At 38.1% G+C, this 19,447-nt stretch overlaps 1 protein-coding gene across 3 annotated transcripts in view; it reads left to right on the top strand.

The window, feature by feature from the left end:
• ZNF385D (zinc finger protein 385D) overlaps positions 1-11,936 on the top strand; it is an 849,127-nt gene extending 837,191 nt beyond the window's left edge. For 2 of the 3 annotated variants that reach the window (XM_040636860.1, XM_040636862.1), the window contains 4 exons: positions 1,248-1,478; positions 8,402-8,580; positions 9,613-9,714; positions 11,559-11,936. In XM_040636860.1, the coding sequence (XP_040492794.1) occupies positions 1,248-1,478; positions 8,402-8,580; positions 9,613-9,714; positions 11,559-11,792 (746 nt within the window). In that variant the 3' untranslated portion in view covers positions 11,793-11,936. The remainder of the gene's footprint in view (positions 1-1,247; positions 1,479-8,401; positions 8,581-9,612; positions 9,715-11,558) is intronic. The other variant, XM_040636861.1, reaches the window with a different exon arrangement.
• Positions 11,937-19,447: the final 7,511 nt, after the last annotated feature.

The following is a 19,447-nucleotide window of genomic DNA, read 5'->3' as shown; positions in this document are numbered from 1 at the left end:
GGAGAAATCCAAGTCAAAAGGCATCCTGTAACTGCAATCAACTCTTGATAGTGTGGTCTAATAAGAAGTAAGCTTTTATGAGGACAACACTTCATTGCAGGCAGACCACTGTCCCTTATAACCACTGCCTAATTCATTTATTATGAACTTTTCAGTGTGGCATTAGTGACCATGGCAGCATCTGGAATGAGAAACAGTTCCAAGAGCAGGTGTAGCTGGAGAGACAGCCTGGGAATATTTTGAATAGGAGGTTAAGAGCCAGCCAGCTGGGAGGCAGAGTAAGTAGTATAAAAGTAGAAAGGATAGGAGGAGAGAGCTCTCTTGCAATTTGTTATTGGATATGGCAAACATTGCTGATGGTAATTGGTAATTGTCATATTCGGAATGGGAGCTGTGTATGCCCAAGTGAAGACAGGATAAAGGACTTTTGCTTTAGAGGTTGACCTCTCCAGATTTAGAATCACTTCGGAGCCAGAAGCCATGAACACTTTCATGGTCATCAGACTCCTAAAACAATGATGTGACATTAACACGATGTGACCAGTCTGTGAGTTTCCTGGAGAGTGGCCATTGATGTTTGAATACTATGTAACAAACTCTCCGAACACAGACTGGTACAGAGCATGCATTTAATAAATACGCCAGACCAGAGTTTTTATACCTGGCATTGAGTATGTGACTTTTTGTAAGTAGGACAATGGTTTACTAAATTATTGATCTGGACAAACCAATATATCATCAGGGTTCCATTTTTTTCTTCTTTTTTTTGCACAAGCCTATACAAAAGGATCAGTACTTACATTTTAATTAAAGAAATACTTGTAGAAGGAAAACAGAAAGACAATAAAAATAAAAATATCTTGAAAGTGTTTATCCTCTATTTTTTATAAAGCCATCTGTGTAGAAATAATTGCATACAACATACAATACATTGTAAAGACTATTTTGCTAACGCCATATGTTAACAAGAGAAATCTGTGGGTATGTTTATTTGCCCCACAGGAAAAAAAATGTAAGTGTGTTGGGTGTGTTTTTCAGATCGTCTGCATGGTTTATATCAATATAGGCAACTACATGTGGCCATCTATGCAAATTTTTTCATGAGATGATTGACTCATAGTCGACAAGCAGCAACTGCTGGCTGCTCTTATCATTATTAGCAGAATGTAATATTAGTGATACATTTCCAAATAGGGAAAGNNAATACCACTGTTTTTCCCTTCTTTCCGCTGCTATTTTGAATACAGACAGTACCGCAGGGACACCAGCAATATCAACGACAACTGTGGAAATTCGCAAAAGCAGTGTTATGACAACTGAGATCACCTCCAAAGTGGAAAAAAGCCCCACGACAGCCACTGGCAATAGCTCATGTCCTTCCACGGAGACTGAGGAAGAAAAGGCAAAACGGCTTCTTTACTGTTCGCTATGCAAGGTTGCTGTCAACTCCGCCTCGCAGCTGGAGGCGCACAACAGTGGTGAGATGCAGGGATTTCTTTTCTGTCTCAACAGCTCTGCAATTATCTTCCTTTGAATGGATTCGATCTTTTGCAGCAGGGGACAAAGGGGTGGCGGAAAACTGGCAATTATTACATGGAAGTCATTAACCATCAAAAAAAATAAAAATGACATGCAAAGTGCCATTTACATGGGTGCAGGAGAGGATTTGCAGGGCTCCTGCGCCTCGATGTGCTTGTGTTTGTGTTTATGGATGTGTGTCTGTGTGTGTGCGTGCACGTGTGTTATTAAACATTAGGAGATAAAATATAATTCTAAAGTGCAAGCTTTGCATTTATTTGATTTCGAAACTGCTATGTACTCCCACGCATTGACTTCTAAATGAAGTTTTCTAAAGTTTTGTCAATAATATAGTTGCAAAATTTGGTTCCATAACTCCATGCGCTTTTAGCTAAAACCTTTCCATTACGGTTTTTATGGCAAATGATGCCGTTTGGGCTAAATCTATATCACCCGGACAATTAAACGTAAAGTGCTTATTATGGGCAACCACCGAGGTATGTTCTCTGCATGTAATACCGTATTTACTCTTTGTGACAGCCTAAAGATATTATTCTTGCTATTTGATTGAGGTTCAGGCATGGCACATGACCAGTAGTGGCTGAGCCATGATTTAAACTTAGATCTTTCTAACTTAAACACTAAACTTGAACATATCATAACAGAATGTACTGATAAGCCAGGATAAATGCTTCCCCAATGTATTTCAATTCTATCCGTCTACTGTATATTTATGTGTAAAAAAAATTATATAGATATTATATATCTATACCTATCTATCTAGATAAATAGATACAAAAACAGTCTATATCTGTGTATCTGTATCTATCTATCTATCTATATATATATCAATAAAATCTAGATTATATCTATATATAGATATATAGATATATTGATATAGATAATTATATTTATATCCTGCCTGAGATTTTAGCCAGCCTTTTGGCCCTAGATTAGATTTCCCCTAAAAGGCTGGGTTCATTGCCAGGACCCTGTCAGCAATTACAATAGGAACAGAATCATTTGTAAATCACACCCTGGGTTGATATTGCAGCTTTATGTTGGCTGTCATTGGTCAGTCACTGTGCTGCACGGTAATGTTCAAGTATTGACTTCAGTATTCTAAAGGAGTAATTGCGGATGGAGAGCAACTCCTTCAGCACATATCTTTCCCCTCCATGCAACATTAGTTGTCGTCTGGGAGTTCATGAATTCAGAGGCTGAGACACACAGAAAAAGATCTGGCCCCAAGTCAAGATCTATACCGTGCAGACGTGCCTCATGTTTTACTCATGCAATTACATTATTCAGGGATGCCAGATAATTGAAAAGGAAAAACATCATTGAAAGTCCATTTATTTCTCAAGAATTCTTGATCATTCTGCATAGTGAATGTATTTCGAGGGGCAGTCAGCTTTGACAGATAAACAAACCATACCTTTGAGGCTGGAGTTAATTTATCAAGAATTTGGATATTCTTCCTGAATTCTTATCAGAAACATCTGATTAAGAAGCAAAGAATAGGGGCACCTGGTGGCATAGCCGTTAAGCGTCTGCCTTCGGCTCAGGACGTGATCCCGGCGTTATGGGATCAAGCCCCACATCAGGCTCTTCAGCTATGAGCCTGCTTCTTCCTCTCCCACTCCCCCTGCTGTGTTCCCTCTCTCACTGGCTGTCTCTATCTCTGTCAAATAAATAAATAAAATCTTAAAAAAAAAAAAAAAGAAGCAAAGAATAATTAGTTATTTCATTATATCATATCAGGTCAACGTTCTTCATATTCCAATTCTACAGTCCTCATCTCTGCTTTGTGTGTCGGAAATACCCACAAAGCTTTAAAAGCATATTCACCCATGTCACTTTAGGATATATATATTTCCTATATCCAGGGATTCTGATTTATTATATATCCAGGCCTAGAAGCTATAGTGTTTGGGAGAAGAAAAGCAAAAACAAAAAACCTCACACGTGTTGTGCAGGCAGAGCTGAGAACTCCTGGAACCATCTTATCTGGGAGTTTAAGGTAGTAAGTTCCTTACGGGAATCCCTTTAGAGGGGTGTCGCCTCCAAACCTTCAGCCTGGCCAGGGGACCATACCCCCCTTCTGTCTATGCTTGGTTTCTTTATTCCTGCATTTCCCTTCCTACATCAGAGATCTTTTTCCAGGGTCAAGGCCCGGTACTTATTTTAGGCCTCCCACGTGACTTGCACTAGTCAATTGGGCCAGAACTGGAGGTGGCAAAGGAAGAAGAGACACAAGTAAATTCTCTTTAACCCTCTTTGTGTGCCATTTTTGATCTGCGTATCCGGCTCTCTTCCTTGTAACTGCAGCAGCGTGCGGAAGCTCGTTGTGTCTGGAAAGTCCTCCACGCGTGGATGGCGAATGCCGTCGTTCCCATATTCAGACAACTGCCCCTTGTGCACTGGTTCCTGCATCTTTCCCTGAGGCTCCCGTGTGGGGAAACCCAGGGGAGGGGGGTGTACAGGTGAGAGGATCTCTGTAGGCTCACTGGGTTGTCGTGAAAAGAGTAGCTGCTGTAGGAGTCATCATAGGGTTAGTGTGGTATGCTTTAGTTTGGTTCCTTTGGGAGCAGACTCTGAGACCAGGATTTGAGGGCAAATGGCTTTTAGGGGAGGCCAAGGGCACAGGTGAGGAAGTGGGAAGAGGGAACAGGGAAGGGAAGCAGCCAGTGCCGCGTGCGTCACTAAGCAGTGACCAACGTGGGCAAATGGAACTGGCCAAACAAAGCCTTGACATTGCATGGCTCACACTGCGTTTCACTGTTTCAAACATAAAGACGTCCAGTGGTCACATAGAATGACAGAATGGAGTTAAGTCAAATTCTGTCTCTTCCTCTTCACGATCACAGTGCTATCATTTCATTGTTCATTTATGATCTCCTGTTTACATTAGAAATACAGAGTACCGAAAGGGTTGAATACGCAAACTGCAGCTTTTGTGAGCTTGAATGATTTCAAACTGTTAGGGACTTGCTAATGACACAAGAGCTTGTAGCTGAATTCCTGTGTGTCTGCGGCCCACGGTATAACGGATAGGTCTACACATTAATTTCCATGTAGCGTGTGGTGTTTAGTATAGGGTAAGTTAGACAATAGGCTCATTTAATATATGCTAAATCTCAACAGTAAAAACACTGATTGTTTAGAATGTAGACAAGTTGTGTTCTAGGAAGCAGTCCTTTATCACGGACGTTGATTAGAGTTGCCAGTTCATGGTGCTACTGGAAGGCAGACTGTGTTTTAGTCCATTTAATGATTTTCTAATTCTCTTCAACGGACCCTCATATTACCTGCACCCACAGCAGACCGTGATCACCCCCTGCGTGCCCCACTGCTCCCACACTCACTCCCACCTCTCCAATATCATGAGCAGAGTTCTCTGCTTTCTTTCAGAGCTAGATATTAGGAAACCACTGTGACGATGGGGCCCTTTGTCAGGAAACCAGGTTTGAAGGCCAATTTTGATAGGGAGATGTGTCCTTTGCATCTAAATTATAATTCTAAGTATTTCTCTCTTTTTTCCCCCCTTCAGAAACACATTCTATGCATGGAATAAGGCCTGTAGTTCTGAATGTAGAGTTGTGCATTTATGGTTTTTCTTTTAATCTTAAAAAATATACTCATAATCATAAACAGATTTTGAGACTATAGCTTCTATCAAACACCACCTCTTCTTGTATGTTACAATGGAATGAGCTAGAAGTGATCAGACCATTTTTACCTCAGATCAGCAAATAACAATTCTATGTGAATCTGGGCAAGTTGACTGTACTCTTTGGATTTTCTCTCTCTGTGTGTCTCTAATGGAGCTAAGAGGCCATATGGCACCTTGTAAGGATGAATTATTGTGGCTCATTATTAGTATGACCACAGTTGCTGCTAGCATTATTTGGGAATCAGTTGTGTTATTTCATTTGCTTTCTCTTTTTATTTTTCACTAAATTTGCAGTTAATGGATTTATATTCCATAACATTGGAATGCAGGATTTAAATATGAGCACTCCTGCTTTGCATTTTTTTCTTTTTCTTTTTTCTTGTTTCTTTTTTTTTTTAGAATTCGATAGGAGAAGTAGATCTAAACATACTAGCATGATTCACAAAACAGTATAAGAATGTTTAAAACAACTGAAGAAGACATACTCTTCAAAAGTTTTGGAAGTCTCCTTTTAGTTGTTTGTTATAGACACAGATAATACAAAAAAAATGTTTTGTCTTTTTCTTCAAAGAAATCTCCCCAAAACATTCTACTAAAATAATGCTTTGCTTAGCTGATTTTGATGGTTTTCTCTATATAATTAAAAAAAAAAACCCTTTGAAATGTTTTATAGTTAATGCTTATTACGAATTTGGGTAAATTTTTCTGGCAATAACTTGAAGTGGTAACATTTGATGATTTTTCACTAGGCTCATTTGAGCTTTTCTATCCCTAGACAGAGCTTATTCTATCCCTCACTAAGTTTTAATATCCAGAAAAGCAGTTATCAAAGGATAGACTTTACTAACTTTTAAAGTGCTTAGAGATTTCTAAATTTTTGCTTAAACAAAACCAACACTATTAAGGAGAAGAGAATTGACTAAAAGTCATTGAGAGCACGTGGACGTGCCAAAAGTAATCCTTGAAACAATAAATGCATTTAATGCAACACTTCAGTAGAGCAGATCATTTCCTTTTTCACAGCTACTGAGGCACAAAGAAATGTAAACCACACAGCTAATGGGGCAAACTCTGACTCCGACCATTCCAGGGTCTGAGCTCACAATGCTCTTTACAGATATCGGTTCATTGCACTTTATTAATGTCTAATACTTGAGCTGCATCTATGGATCAGGTGCTGAAAACACAGTATGAGCAAAACCCAGGAGTTGCTTTCAAGAAGCCCGTGTCTAATCCATGGTCTGTGTGAAGGAAGAGAATTAGGTAAAGACTCGTTTCATCAAGACATCTGTTTCACATTGTGAGTGAAAAATTCATTTCAGCCAGTCAGCTGCGGTCAGTGTTCGTGGCCTTATTATTATTAAGGTCCACGGATTATCTGCCACTCCTATTCAGCTTCTTCTAGCGTAACAGTAAGCCTCTCAATTACAGAAGCTATTAACCAGGGTGGATCAAGAGTCCCTCCAGAAAGTCAGAATGAGAGTCATTCTCCTACTGACTACTTCTTAAGCATCGAGAAGCCAAACCAGCCCAAGAATGCTTCTCAGTTTGACTGAAGAAACTGCATGGAAAAGAAATATTTTGATAAAATCACCTGTTTGGATAAAGAAGGTTGGACACCCATCTAGACACACACATGTACACACGCGCGCGCGCACACACACACACACAGTGACACAAAGTACATATGTGTGTGTGTGTAGATAGATAGATAGATATAGATATACACATAAATAGATCTTGCTTCCTAGAGCATTCTTTTGCCCTACACTGACTTACACCATCTGCAGAGTAAAAAGTGTTTGTGTCAATCTTACAAGGGGGGGTGGGCTTGCAAACTGCAAGAAAAAAGCAGACTGCAGGGAGGCCTCCCCACCAGCACACGGAGCAGGCTCCGGCTCCATATTTCAAGTCCTCCAGTCTACTTACAAGGTGTTGACCTTTTTCTCTTTCCTTAATATGTTGGGATATGAACATTCTCATAGCTGTGCATAAGAATATGACCTTCAAAGTGCGGAGTCTACGTTGTAGGAATATACATTTTTTAATATTGGATTCAGTAAAGTTGCAATCATTTTGAAAGAGAGAAATGTGACTATAAACCTGTTCCGTGAATTCATCACCTCTTGTTTAAGGTGATGGTGATTGGCACTGACCTAGTGCCCCTCAATGTGTTTTCCTCATTAATAGTCAATGGTTCTGGGAAGCTGCTCCAGGAATCAGAAGTTGAAAATCTTATTTTTTATGCTTCCAGCACTGATAGCAATCTAATACATACAAGTAGGAAAGAGAAACCACTAAAAAAGTATTTAAGCAAATGGGATGGCAGGAAGGACTTAAATGATGACAAGAGAAAATTCCATAGCAAAACCATATGGCTAAGTGAGAAAAATAAAGAATAGTTATCAACACTAAGAAAAAGAAAATTGTGAACAAAATTTTGAGAGAAAATTCCCATTCATGAACTACTAGGTTAAAAAAAATGACTGTTAATAACTGGAGTTACACTAGTTATGAGTGAGTCCAGAAATATTACTGGTTTATTAAAAAGAAACGTTTGCCTGTAGTGTATCTGCCTAGCCTTTCACCTCTCGTCTTCTTGGTCGTTTGTTTCTGTATTTGAAATGATATGAGCAATCAGTGTGGGCTTTACTATCCTAATTTTCTTTTCAGTCACCTGGATCTTTATACCCTTGCTCTTCCTTTCTGAACCTAAAACACATAGCCAAGAAAGCTTGTTTGTATTCTGTTTAGAAAGTGGGTCTTTAATTAGTGCCACTTCTGTAGACACACCATGTTTAAACTGATTACATTTGTTACACATCACCTCCAACTATACCTTTAGCAACTAAATCATTCTTCCTCATCTGCTATCATTTATGTCTTATTAGCATCAAGAGGAAATGAAACGAAGTCACACCCATTTAATTTCATCTTGGGACTCTGGAGTGTAGGTGCTCTATTAATGGTGCTGGTTTGTTATGTGGGACGTTGTAAAAACACGAGTAATTAAGTAATGTTCTGTAAGGTGGTCAGAGTGTATTGTCTTCCACGTTAAGCATATTTCAGTCATAATTCCTGGAAGAACTGCACTAAATTTGATGTCACATTTTGTTACTGTATCATTTCTTAAAGTCCTATGCTAGCTAAGATTTTTTTTTTTTTTTTTGTATTTTTTTCTTTCTTTTTTCTAAATCTTCCTGGCAGGTACTAAGCACAAAACCATGCTAGAAGCCCGGAATGGAAGTGGGACTATCAAAGCCTTTCCTAGGGCAGGCGTGAAAGGCAAAGGACCAGTTAATAAGGGGAACACAGGTCTGCAAAACAAAACGTTTCACTGTGAAATCTGTGATGTGCACGTCAACTCGGAAACACAACTTAAACAGGTAGACGGCACATATTCTAGAAATGAAAACCACACATAGGGGACGTCCTGATGGGCAGAGTGTGTGTGCTTCCTTTGTTCCCTTTCTTTCCCGTTTTTCTCTCCCATCCATCCGTCCATCCATCCACTTATGTTCTAGCCGCTGCCCTTATTTATTTATGCCTATTTTAGTTGCCAAGGAAATAGTAAAATCTAATCTTTTCTAAGTCCTTTCAGAAAATGTCTGAAGTGAGTTTGTACTATTCTTACATCTGAAGAGTGGGAGGAAAAGGCGTATTAGATCTTTTCTCTACCAGGTTTCCCACTCCAAAGTGTTGATTTTCTTTAAAGGTCACATTGCAATGTTCCATTTTTACTTGTTTAGATATTTACATGTTACAACTAATTTTATACCGTTCTATTCTTTTATTTTATGTACTTTATTACATGGTGGTGTACTGTATTTCTAAATCCTGCGGCCACCTGCTAAAGGGATGACTAATCTATTGCATTCACTTGCACCGTGAATAGCCTTCCAAAGAGATCAGTTAGACGTTGCCAACTGAAGGCCCAGCCCTCATATTGTGTTGTATTTTATATGCATATGTGCAATATTGCACTCATTTTATGCACCCTTGTTATTTATCTTTAGAATTTAAGGGGTTGACATTTGGCTGTACAAATGTGAGGATAAATATTAGTATGGAAATAAATTCATGCCTGCCTGGGCATCTTTGTTTATTTGCACATAAAATTCCTTTAGACATTCCTTTCCTTTGTACACTTTTAAAAAGGAGATTGGTGCAGTGGTAAAGAGAAAGGCTGGGAAAAAGAAGAGCCTTCTCTTTGTTAAAAATATACTAAAATGAGTAGCATAAAAATATATATCCTCAAGCCATCAGAATCCAAGGACAAAGTGCATGCTCTTTCATTTTTGTCTTTCTGCAACTTGTATGAAATAATTAGTATCCTTCCTCAGGTTAAAACAATATTGATGAGGGGGGTTTGGGGGATGTTTTTTTTAAAAGCTGTCATTTTTAATTGCTTTTAATAGCACATTAGCAGTAGAAGGCACAAAGACAGAGCTGCTGGGAAGCCCCCGAAACCTAAATACAGTCCTTACAACAAACTACAGAAGGCAGCACATCCTCTGGGGGTGAGTGTCATCGTTGATTCCCACACAACAGTGATCTTGAATGTCCCACAGTCCGCCGAACTTGATTTGGGGAGGGGGGTCAATTACAAAATGAAATAAATGGAAGGTACCTTAGTCATGACAATTGATTGGAAAGTTGCAGCCCCTACTCCACCAATAGAATTGGTGGTTTCATGAGTTGTTTGGCTGGTTCGACACGTTTAGCCACAGTCTGGTACCTTTGTCTTTTGGAGTTGGGCTCTGAGTAATGACAGAGCATGCGGAAGGGAGTAAAGCCAAACTCTTGAGTCAGGTAAGTAATCACACAAAGTCTGCGCATGATGTTAGTGGGTAGTTTTAGGAAAGGTCAGTGAAAAACAAGTTCTCACCTCTGCTTTTTAATATCTTCAAGGGACAAAGCACTGGTGTGGTGGCTACCCTCCACAGATTTGAATTTTGAATAGCAGTCTCCAAGGCATGGCTTATTTTATTTAATTACTGTGCCAAGAACAGTATCTAAGACCTGGGGAAATTCTTCCTGAGAGATTCCCTCTTCCCATTACCCCAAATATTCCTTTTAGATTAGTGAACATACTGTATTAGTGTCCTGACCTGGCCTATTTTTTAGGAATTTCGGGGAAATCTGTGAAACCTGATAATTTCAAGCTAATATTTATGAGCATGTGGGGTTTTTTGTTGTCTTGGGGTTTTGTTTTTTGTTTTTGTTTTCCTGGTTGAATTGACCATAGCTTTTATCAGGGAGACCCAGGGCTCAGTGAAAAGTTAAGAACAACTGATAGTGTGTGCTGAATTTTGCATTTTGAAATCTGTTTTCTTCAAAATAGATCTTATTAATAATTGGTGCTATTGTATGCTGCTGGCACATGAAAATATAGTTAAAGGAAAACTGCAATCATCTATTATGAGACCTCAGTAGGAGTTGACCCAATTAATTTAGTAGCATCACCCATTTTTATGCAAATGAAGTCACTTTACTCTTTTGTACAGAAGCAATTTTAGCTGCATTGAAAGGCTGTGAATTCTGCACAGAGCTGGTGTTCCGGCACCACTAGTCATAGCTTCAAGCGCTATTTCTGACCAGCATAGATGCCGCTTTCAACAATCAAGTGAATGGTTCTTAAATAAACAGGGAAGTCAAATTGTGTTAATGTTACCATCCAAAACCTCCTTAGCTCTCACTATGTTACTGTTTCCATAAACGGGAACATTCTTTCTGTGAGAACAGCCATCTTACTAATGCTACTAGCCAAAGAATGAATTGGTTTTGTAGAGTAGGGTTGAGAGAAATGTTGTTACCATTTGCACAAGGAGGAAGCAGCCATGGCAGATTTGGGGGGAGGTAAGTTTCTTCCTTGAAAGCGGAATTTTGTTATTTTTATTTCTCTCCATCAGAACCTCACACCTTGCTATGCTCCCCCGTTTACACACTTGGCTAGTCCAATAGTAGCTGACAGCATTAATAAATCTCTCTTTTAAAGTATCTATTACGTGACAGTTAATGTGTGTGTGTAAAGTAGAGTAAAAATTCCATACTTTTTTTTTTTCTCAACTTGAATACCTTCCTCAGGAGGTATATTAATGACAAAAAATAAAGTAAGGTTGCTGAGTACTTTTCTGGAGGACTTTCCAAACATCCTAGGTTGGTCATCTTCAAGTGATCTTCCAGCTCTTTCAAAGGAAAGATGGTCTACACTTTCTGTTATTCTTATCGATCCTTCCCCAGTGTGATTTTATCTTTGTAGTTGTTTCCTGCTACATTTTAAAAGCTGCCCATCATTTTGGATTCTAAAGGTAGATGCCCAAACTCCTTTCCTTCTGCACTTTTCTTTTTCTCTCCCTTGCAGGTAAAATTAGTATTTTCAAAAGAACCTTCAAAGCCATTGGCTCCACGAATTCTACCAAACCCACTGGCAGCTGCGGCCGCCGCTGCCGCAGTGGCCGTGAACTCCCCCTTCAGTCTCCGAACTGCTCCAGCGGCCACACTGTTCCAGACCTCCGCGCTCCCGCCGGCGCTGCTGCGGCCAGCTCCTGGACCTATTCGGACCGCCCACACTCCTGTGCTGTTTGCTCCTTACTGAGTTCCAAATGGGAGTACTTGTACTGCAATAATTTTTCAAAAAACAAAAAAACAAAAGAGAACTATGCAGTGTTTATTTATAGTTTAAAGTCTATCTGAAGAGCCAGGACTTTTGATAGTGAATTGAAAAGATTAGTTAAAAAAAAAAAAAAAAAAAGGAGGGAGGTTTTGGGGGTGGGCAGGGACGGGTGGTATTTTCTCCAAATTAAAGCATTCCTCTTGAACATTGATTGTTTTAGAAGTGATCTCCAGCATTGACTTGTAGTGGTATCTAGAACTTCTGAAGCCTTTGTGACTGTGCTTTTGGGCACCTATTTCCCTCTGCATTGTCTTTCCTGCTTTATGAAACAACTATACATTGTAAGGGCATTAACTGGTTCCAATGTATATATATAATAATTTACTCTGTAGATTAAGATAATATGAAAAAAGAAAAACAAAAACAAAACAAAAAAGAAAAAAAAAAAAAAAAAAACAAGAGCAACACTGTGAATAGTAGTACCCGTGCTGGCCCTCCTGCTATGACAGCAATTACTGGGTATTTATCCCAACAAAAGTAGATACAGTAGATGTCTTGTAAAACAATAGTGCTGTGTCTCAATCTATGCCACTAGGTTTTAAAGAATTGCAAAAGGTAGAATGAACAACTATTTCCTGCCAGTAAGCAGTCAAAGGATACCCAAGCACCACAGGGTTTTGTGGAGGTCTTCCTGGTCCACATTGTCCCCCTCTGATCCAGCTTGTAGATGACTTTAAGTTGAGGACAAGAGAGCAGGGCTAAGCGTAAAGGTGGGGGAGATAATAATAAATGTAATTTCTTACAAAGTACTATTTCCCCACCCTGAAGCGGTGTTGCTGGAAAGAGGGAAGACTTTCTAATGAAACTGTATCTGAAAACAGGTAAACCCGTGTACCGTGGGTGTTTAGAAAGAAATAAGTACAACTGTTCTGTTTCATGAGCAAGGAATGATCATAACCTACAATGATAATGCAAAGTAAAGATTTTTCATGTTAGTACATATCCAAAAAATTAAAAAACAAAAAAACCCAGAGAATATTGCATCTCTGCAATATCCCCTTTATATCATACCAGTAAGGTTGTCTTTTAGGCAAAGGTTTCTGCTTTGAACACGATGATAGAGGTTAGCTATTGTTGTGGGCTTTTTCTTGTTTTTTAGATTTCCTACTGACATGATATAAACAATATATATTTAAATGTTAGTAAAACAAGAAAAATGAATCTGAAGTGATTGCAGACCAAGGATATAGTGTTGAAAAAATTCTGGTAAGATGCACTTGACGTCATTTCTCTAGTGGAGGAACGAAATACTGGCAGCCTTTGATATTCACCCTAAGGCTGAAAGGAATTGATGTTTTACCTTTAAAACATGATTTATCAGGGGTATATATAAATATATGTATATTGTATATATGTTAGAAAGATTAAGAGAATAACTTATAAAAAGAAAATCTATATAAAATAATTATATAACCATCCCATGTTACATGTTATCATTAAGTTGGTAACAAATGGCATAAAAATAGCTGTGCCTTTAATTTGTGATAAAGGCTATTTGCTTTTTCCCATAGAAAGCTAACGTATACCTATCGCTATGATGGGATTCGATTGCAGCCAGTCTGTTGCATTAATAAGAACAAGGACACTCAAACTTAGAACAGTGATAAAACATGTACAAATCAACCCTACGTGATTTAGGTTTAGAGAAAAAAAATATTTTTGAAAAGGTTTTGTAAAGACTATTTAAATCTATAGGGAAGGGCTGGGTATGGCCTTCCTGAAACTGCTCTTATCTAAACTATAGTAACATTTTTGAGAGGTATAAAGATTCAAGATGAAACCATTTGAGAGATAGGTATTTAGCATTTGTCATTTTATATTTAAGAAACACCCATAGCGTGCTTGGTGCTCAACATTGAACATGGTCTTTGGAGTTCTTCTCCACCATCTAGCTATAGACATTTGTCATATAAACATATCTTTAAAGCAGTTGGCTTTATATATCTTTCAATAAACAACAAAATAAGAAGAAGGAAGGAAGGAAGGAGGGAAAGAAAGAGGGCAGGCAGATAAGAAAAACAAAAATATTTCATTAGTCTTCAGTAAAAAGAATTTCAAACCACACATCTCTGGTTAAACATGTTGGTTAGTATGAAAATTTGTTTTTTGAGACTATCTGGTGAATTTTACACTTACCAACACCTCTACTCTCTGGTCTTAGCAAGTGATTCCTTTTTTTCATGCACAGACCCTACTGGTTCAGCCAGATGGAAAGTTGCTCATGAGTTTGTCGTTTGGGGCTCTGTCTATATCCTGTGTGACCAGCTTCTAACGAATTTGAATTTTAGTTGCCTTTTCTTGCTTTGTCAAATATTTTGATCTTTCACTATAAGTTAACCTGAGTCCTTATCCAACAACCTTTACACCCGATGAAACCTCTTTCTGTTGGAGAACTTAATGTTAGTTGATGCAATCTCACTACCGTGTGCTTTTGCTGTTCTTCCCCGTCTTCACCAAAGTGAATTAGCCAGTCCACTAGAAGTCAGGGCCTGTGGGATGCAAAGAGTCCTGGATCACAAGGTGTTACTAACTTTAATGATTTGCTGGGAACAAACAAATCAGCCATATTTTCTCCATCAGCCATATGAGAAAACTCAGAAATACCTAAATCCCTTCTGCCTCACTTCGCTATGGAACCATTTTTGTTTAAATGGTCTCTTAAATTGGAGTTGTAATCATCAGTTGTCTTTTACTCACTACCTAATAAAGGATGAAGCCTAACTATAGAACTTACAGTGGATTTTCTGTGAATTGCTTCCCTCCACTCCACATTATTTATCAACACCAGATCAATATCTATTACAGTTGAGACTGCTATAAAGCCATACCCTTTCCCTTAGGGAACTTCTGTCATGAATAAAGATCAATCATTCAGATTGGCCAGCATCGGTGCTCTGAAAATCCCCAAGGATGGTCTGACTCTATGGTTATACACCCCTTCCCATGCATCACACCCATGGCAAGGAAGTGATAGAGAGAGCATCTCTGATTTCATTTGAAACAAATATAAATGCATTGCGAGAGCCAAATGCCTCTGGAAAAAGCATTGCTGCACCTCATTCAGATCATCCAGACAAATGGGAAACAGTCGTTGGGAGGTGCTGTATTTCTCTTTTGAGAAAACAGGTGATTACACGTGACAAACTGCTCCTCCCACTGGTCCTAATCTTTGAAGAGTGGTTGTTCTATCCACATAAGCAAACACCGTTGGCTTTTGGCGATTTACATCATCCTGGCCTCATCTGTAAAGATTGCAATCTTCAAGTACTATGAGGCCTCCCTTCATCTATTGCAGTCATTCACTGCCATTATCATCAGAGCTATAATTTGGTTTTTTGAAAGGTGCTACATATTGTACTGCCAAAGAACTATTTAACCAGGAGAGTGTTCATACTTACTTGCAAGTTAAAAGAGTAGGAAATGATAAAACGAAACAAAAAAAAAAAATAAAAGACAACTAACTTTAAAAATAGGATTATTCAAATTTATTGTGGATGTGCCCATTTAAGTTTCTAAGGCACGGGACCAATACATAGCACACATGGCATTAAATTGCACTTACAATTAAATTTTAAATACACTGCCCCCATACCCATGCAATATTTTCCTTCCCGAAGAAATCAGATCACAAAGCTAAATGATTCAAGTGGTCTAGAGGCCTCTTCAAATATCAATTAATGTAGAGAACTACCTTTCTGTATATTAGCATGGATGACATTATATTAATTACTATTTGTATTCGGCTTCATAAAAACATCATAAAGTGGTGGGGGAAACAATGAGCTGAAGGAAGAAGTCAAATTCTATTGTAGACTGTATCTCTGACCAGCAGGGTGATAATTAGTTGACTAATGCTTTGTCCTCAATTTCTTCATCAGGAATATGGTTGAGCTGGTTTACTATTACTACATTAAAAGACCACTTCTCTCATCCTGTCAAAAATAAAATTGCTTTCTTGTAGTGAACCATGGAGCTACTCAAATATTTGCATATATCCAGAAATGCGTTCTCTATTCCTCTCCATGCTGAGTGTATATCACACTGGAGGTCACTCATCCAATCAATCAGAATGTAGTCTTCAACAATTATCAGAGGGGTTGCTAATTCACAGTGGACTTTTAACAAAGTCATAAAGGATGCACCGTATCTCTTTTCTCAATCTAGAACATCATAAATTTTGAACAAAACCACAATCAGCAATAGAAAGTTATCATTGTGAGTGTGGAAGGGAGCAACAGCTATGTAAATGCCTCATCCTTATTCCTTTTGTTGTGCTTTCTCTCTTCAGCAGAAAGGGTCTCCCCATCACTAAATCTGCCCTGGGTTTGCATGTGTTTTAGCTAATGGACACCTTATTAAGACCACTTCATCCACAATCAAAGGTATCAGTGATGCTCTCATCATTGTTACAGCAAGAATTATTGGAATTCTATTTCTGACAGTGAATGTTTCACATATCGATTTCTGTAGGTTTTCACTAAAATGGTAGATTTATTTCAAGACCATCTCCTCTGTTCTTTCTATGACATGCTTTAATAACGACAGAGGTTACTACCAGGAAGTGAAATGGATCATTTATAAGGCAAGTCTTCCTTGTCTACTTATTAGTTCTGAGAGTGGTGTCAGGGCTTCCAGTGAAAGATGGATATGCTGATATATCATCCTCAGGTGGCCTACATGGTTCTTTCAGGAATGGGTTTAGAGCTTACCAGAATTATGAATGGTGATGGAAGGCCAGTTCGGCACTGGAAAACCCCCTATGTGCTACGTTCTTTAGAAGTCCATGCAGATTACAAAACATCACAGAGTTTGAAGAATTCCTTGGCTTGCTCAGGTGTGAAAGGACCAAGAATCACCTTCAGTCTGATCATCTTTTTCCTGTTTTCAGTGACAGAAGGCCATCTGTCTTAGATGGTCAAGTTGACTCTACAAACGGCCAAAATGCATTTCAGGTCAAACCTGATGATTATGTATGATCTAGTGGAGTATCCTAGAATTTGGTCAAGTTTACTAAAACCACAGAGAATGGGGTCACGTTCTTTTCATGACTGACAAGTCAACTCCAAAAGCACTTTCCAAAAAGTAGGGCTAAAAGGGTTTGTAAGGGAAAGAGTCAAACTAAAAATAAGTACCTGAACGGTGACCAATTCTAAGGTTAATGTGTCTGTATATATACATGAAGTGATAGAGAATTCATCCTTTTACAAAGCCATGGCAATATCTCCCCCCCCCAATGATCAAGTTGGTTTTATTTTAAGAAGAGAAACTCTAATTTCACATTTGGGAATCTTAATAAATTTAAGGCATTGGAGAGGTTGACAAGTAGATGTAATATCAAGGTACTATCCTCTCTACTAACCTTATTATGCTAGCAGTTTGAGTTGGGTAATGCAATTACAACATTTCATACAAGCTACTAACTTTCGATATAGAAGTTGAACCTTTATCAAATCTTCTTTAAATCTGGGTAGTGTGCAAGACATGGTAAAACAGGACTAAAGAAAATTACCAAGGAGATAATCCTTTATTGGGGGCCTAGGGTGTATTTTTTTCAGGAAACAAAATTTGTTAAAGTCCTTTGGCTATTTGGTTATCTAAATCTAGTGAGATATAAACCCACTGGGAAATATGTTATGGCATCTTTAAGCTATGGTAAAAGTGTATGGAATTTTATTAACTAAAAATAACAATGTGGGTTTTAGTCGATACTTCTCAACTCAATTTAAACTATATCATTGTATAATTTCAGCATAGGACACCAGGGCGAGACAAGGCTAATATTAGGTAAAGACCCTCCATTAAATGCTTTATGTGTCTATCATGACTGTGAGTTAATATTATTAGATACAGGAAAAAAAAATAAAGGTCTTGAGATGCTGGAAAGTTTAGCTTTCATGAAGTAGTCAAGAAGCATTTCCTGGGATAACATCTGTTTTTAAAGTGATTATGGAAAAAAATGTGTGGAAGTGGTGGATATTGAGGAAAAGCCTTGTGACAGAGGGATGTAGGCATAAGATTGATCATCGCAGAAAAATGGCCATGCTTGGTGGCTTCAAGACAAATTATCTATGAAGAAACTGGGCCAACTTGCTTGGTATTTTGAGGACTCCCTTCGGAAAAAAAATTAGGAGTAACAACGTGACTACAAAGATATGCTAAAAAAAAAAAAAAGCTGAATTTAGTAAACACAAGTCACTTGCCTCTCAAAATTGGTTCCAAAATCTAAGCCTAATTTCTATAAATTTCAATAAAGTTGTTTTAAAATGCATCTTGTGCTTACAGTGTTCGTATTCCTATGTATTTGAAGTGGAATTGATCTGGTGCCAAACCAATGTCATTCATAGCTCTGCTAGACCCTCAATTTTGTCTTGAAAAGAAACTTGATAGATTTTATTTAAGACATCTAGTCTTAAAGACACGTGGAACTCTATGCAAAGAACATTGTTTTTTCTGGGAAGTTTGTTGGTCAGTTTTTTCCCCTTATCAGTCAAAATCTTATGTCAGTTCAACTAAGATTTCCAAACTTAATTGTAGTCCATCATTTCTGCTAGAAAAATTTATTATTAGCTGATATATGATGAGACCTTTGATTCTCATGAAAACTGGAGGTTTGGTGATTTATAAGTAATGATTCTTAATAACAGAACTTTAAACAGACTCTATCAAATAAATTAAGTGATGACTATGCCTATTTACTGAGTCAATTTGAGCCTTAGTTTCAAGTTCTAAAAATAGTTAATCCACATGCATTTAGCGACCACAAATTGAAGGCAGTGTTTGTTTTTGACAACCAGACTTCTGATTGGAAACTTTGGCATTAACATTCCAAAAAAGTGAATAAAATTTTGAAATTTAAAAAATAGGCTATGACTTGTTCTACATTTTTGTAGCCCGCAAAAAAACTCCTCAAGGGAAAAAATTATGTGACTTTTTTCACCTTATATTCTCATAGTTTAGAAAATACAAGCAGGGCTTTGTCCAATATCAGTCACCTGGCAAAAGGTTTGATAAAGTCTACCCAACGACCGTAATACCTCATATTTGAAAGAACATTACCACACACACTGAAGAGGTACGTAGCTTTCTTGATTTTACAAAAAAAAGAAAAATAAAAGAAAGCAACCGGGGATCAAAGAAATTGCCCTGCCTATAATCACAGATATGGCTGCCCGCTAAAATGATGCCGCGCTGGTTACAACGAGCATGTTCCTTCGTCTGCACCTTTAGGATCCTAACTTGAGCAGCAGAAGCCAAAATGCTTAGGATGCAAATTTGTGCCACCTTATAGCCCATATGTTCGGTCAATCACTTTGCTCGTTTCATCTTGCCAAACCATGCTTACTAAGAGGTTCTAGATGTCCCAGGTGGACTTCGACCATTGAGATGAAATTTTTTGTGTGTTTTACATTTCGATACTTGAATTATGATTATTTGTGTTATTGTTATTATTTATTTTAATTGAAGACTCAAAGAACTAAAATCTTAAATTTAAAATAATGAAATCAGGACAATTCACATAATTTGTACCATGCCATTCTTCTGTTTTAAGTCATGTACGAAAATCTCCCCATATGCTA

The sequence above is a fragment of the Ursus maritimus genome, unplaced genomic scaffold, assembly GCF_017311325.1.
Source record: "Ursus maritimus isolate PB19 unplaced genomic scaffold, ASM1731132v1 scaffold_20, whole genome shotgun sequence".
Taxonomy (NCBI): domain Eukaryota; kingdom Metazoa; phylum Chordata; class Mammalia; order Carnivora; family Ursidae; genus Ursus; species Ursus maritimus.
This window is presented reverse-complemented; position numbering and strand designations above follow the sequence as displayed.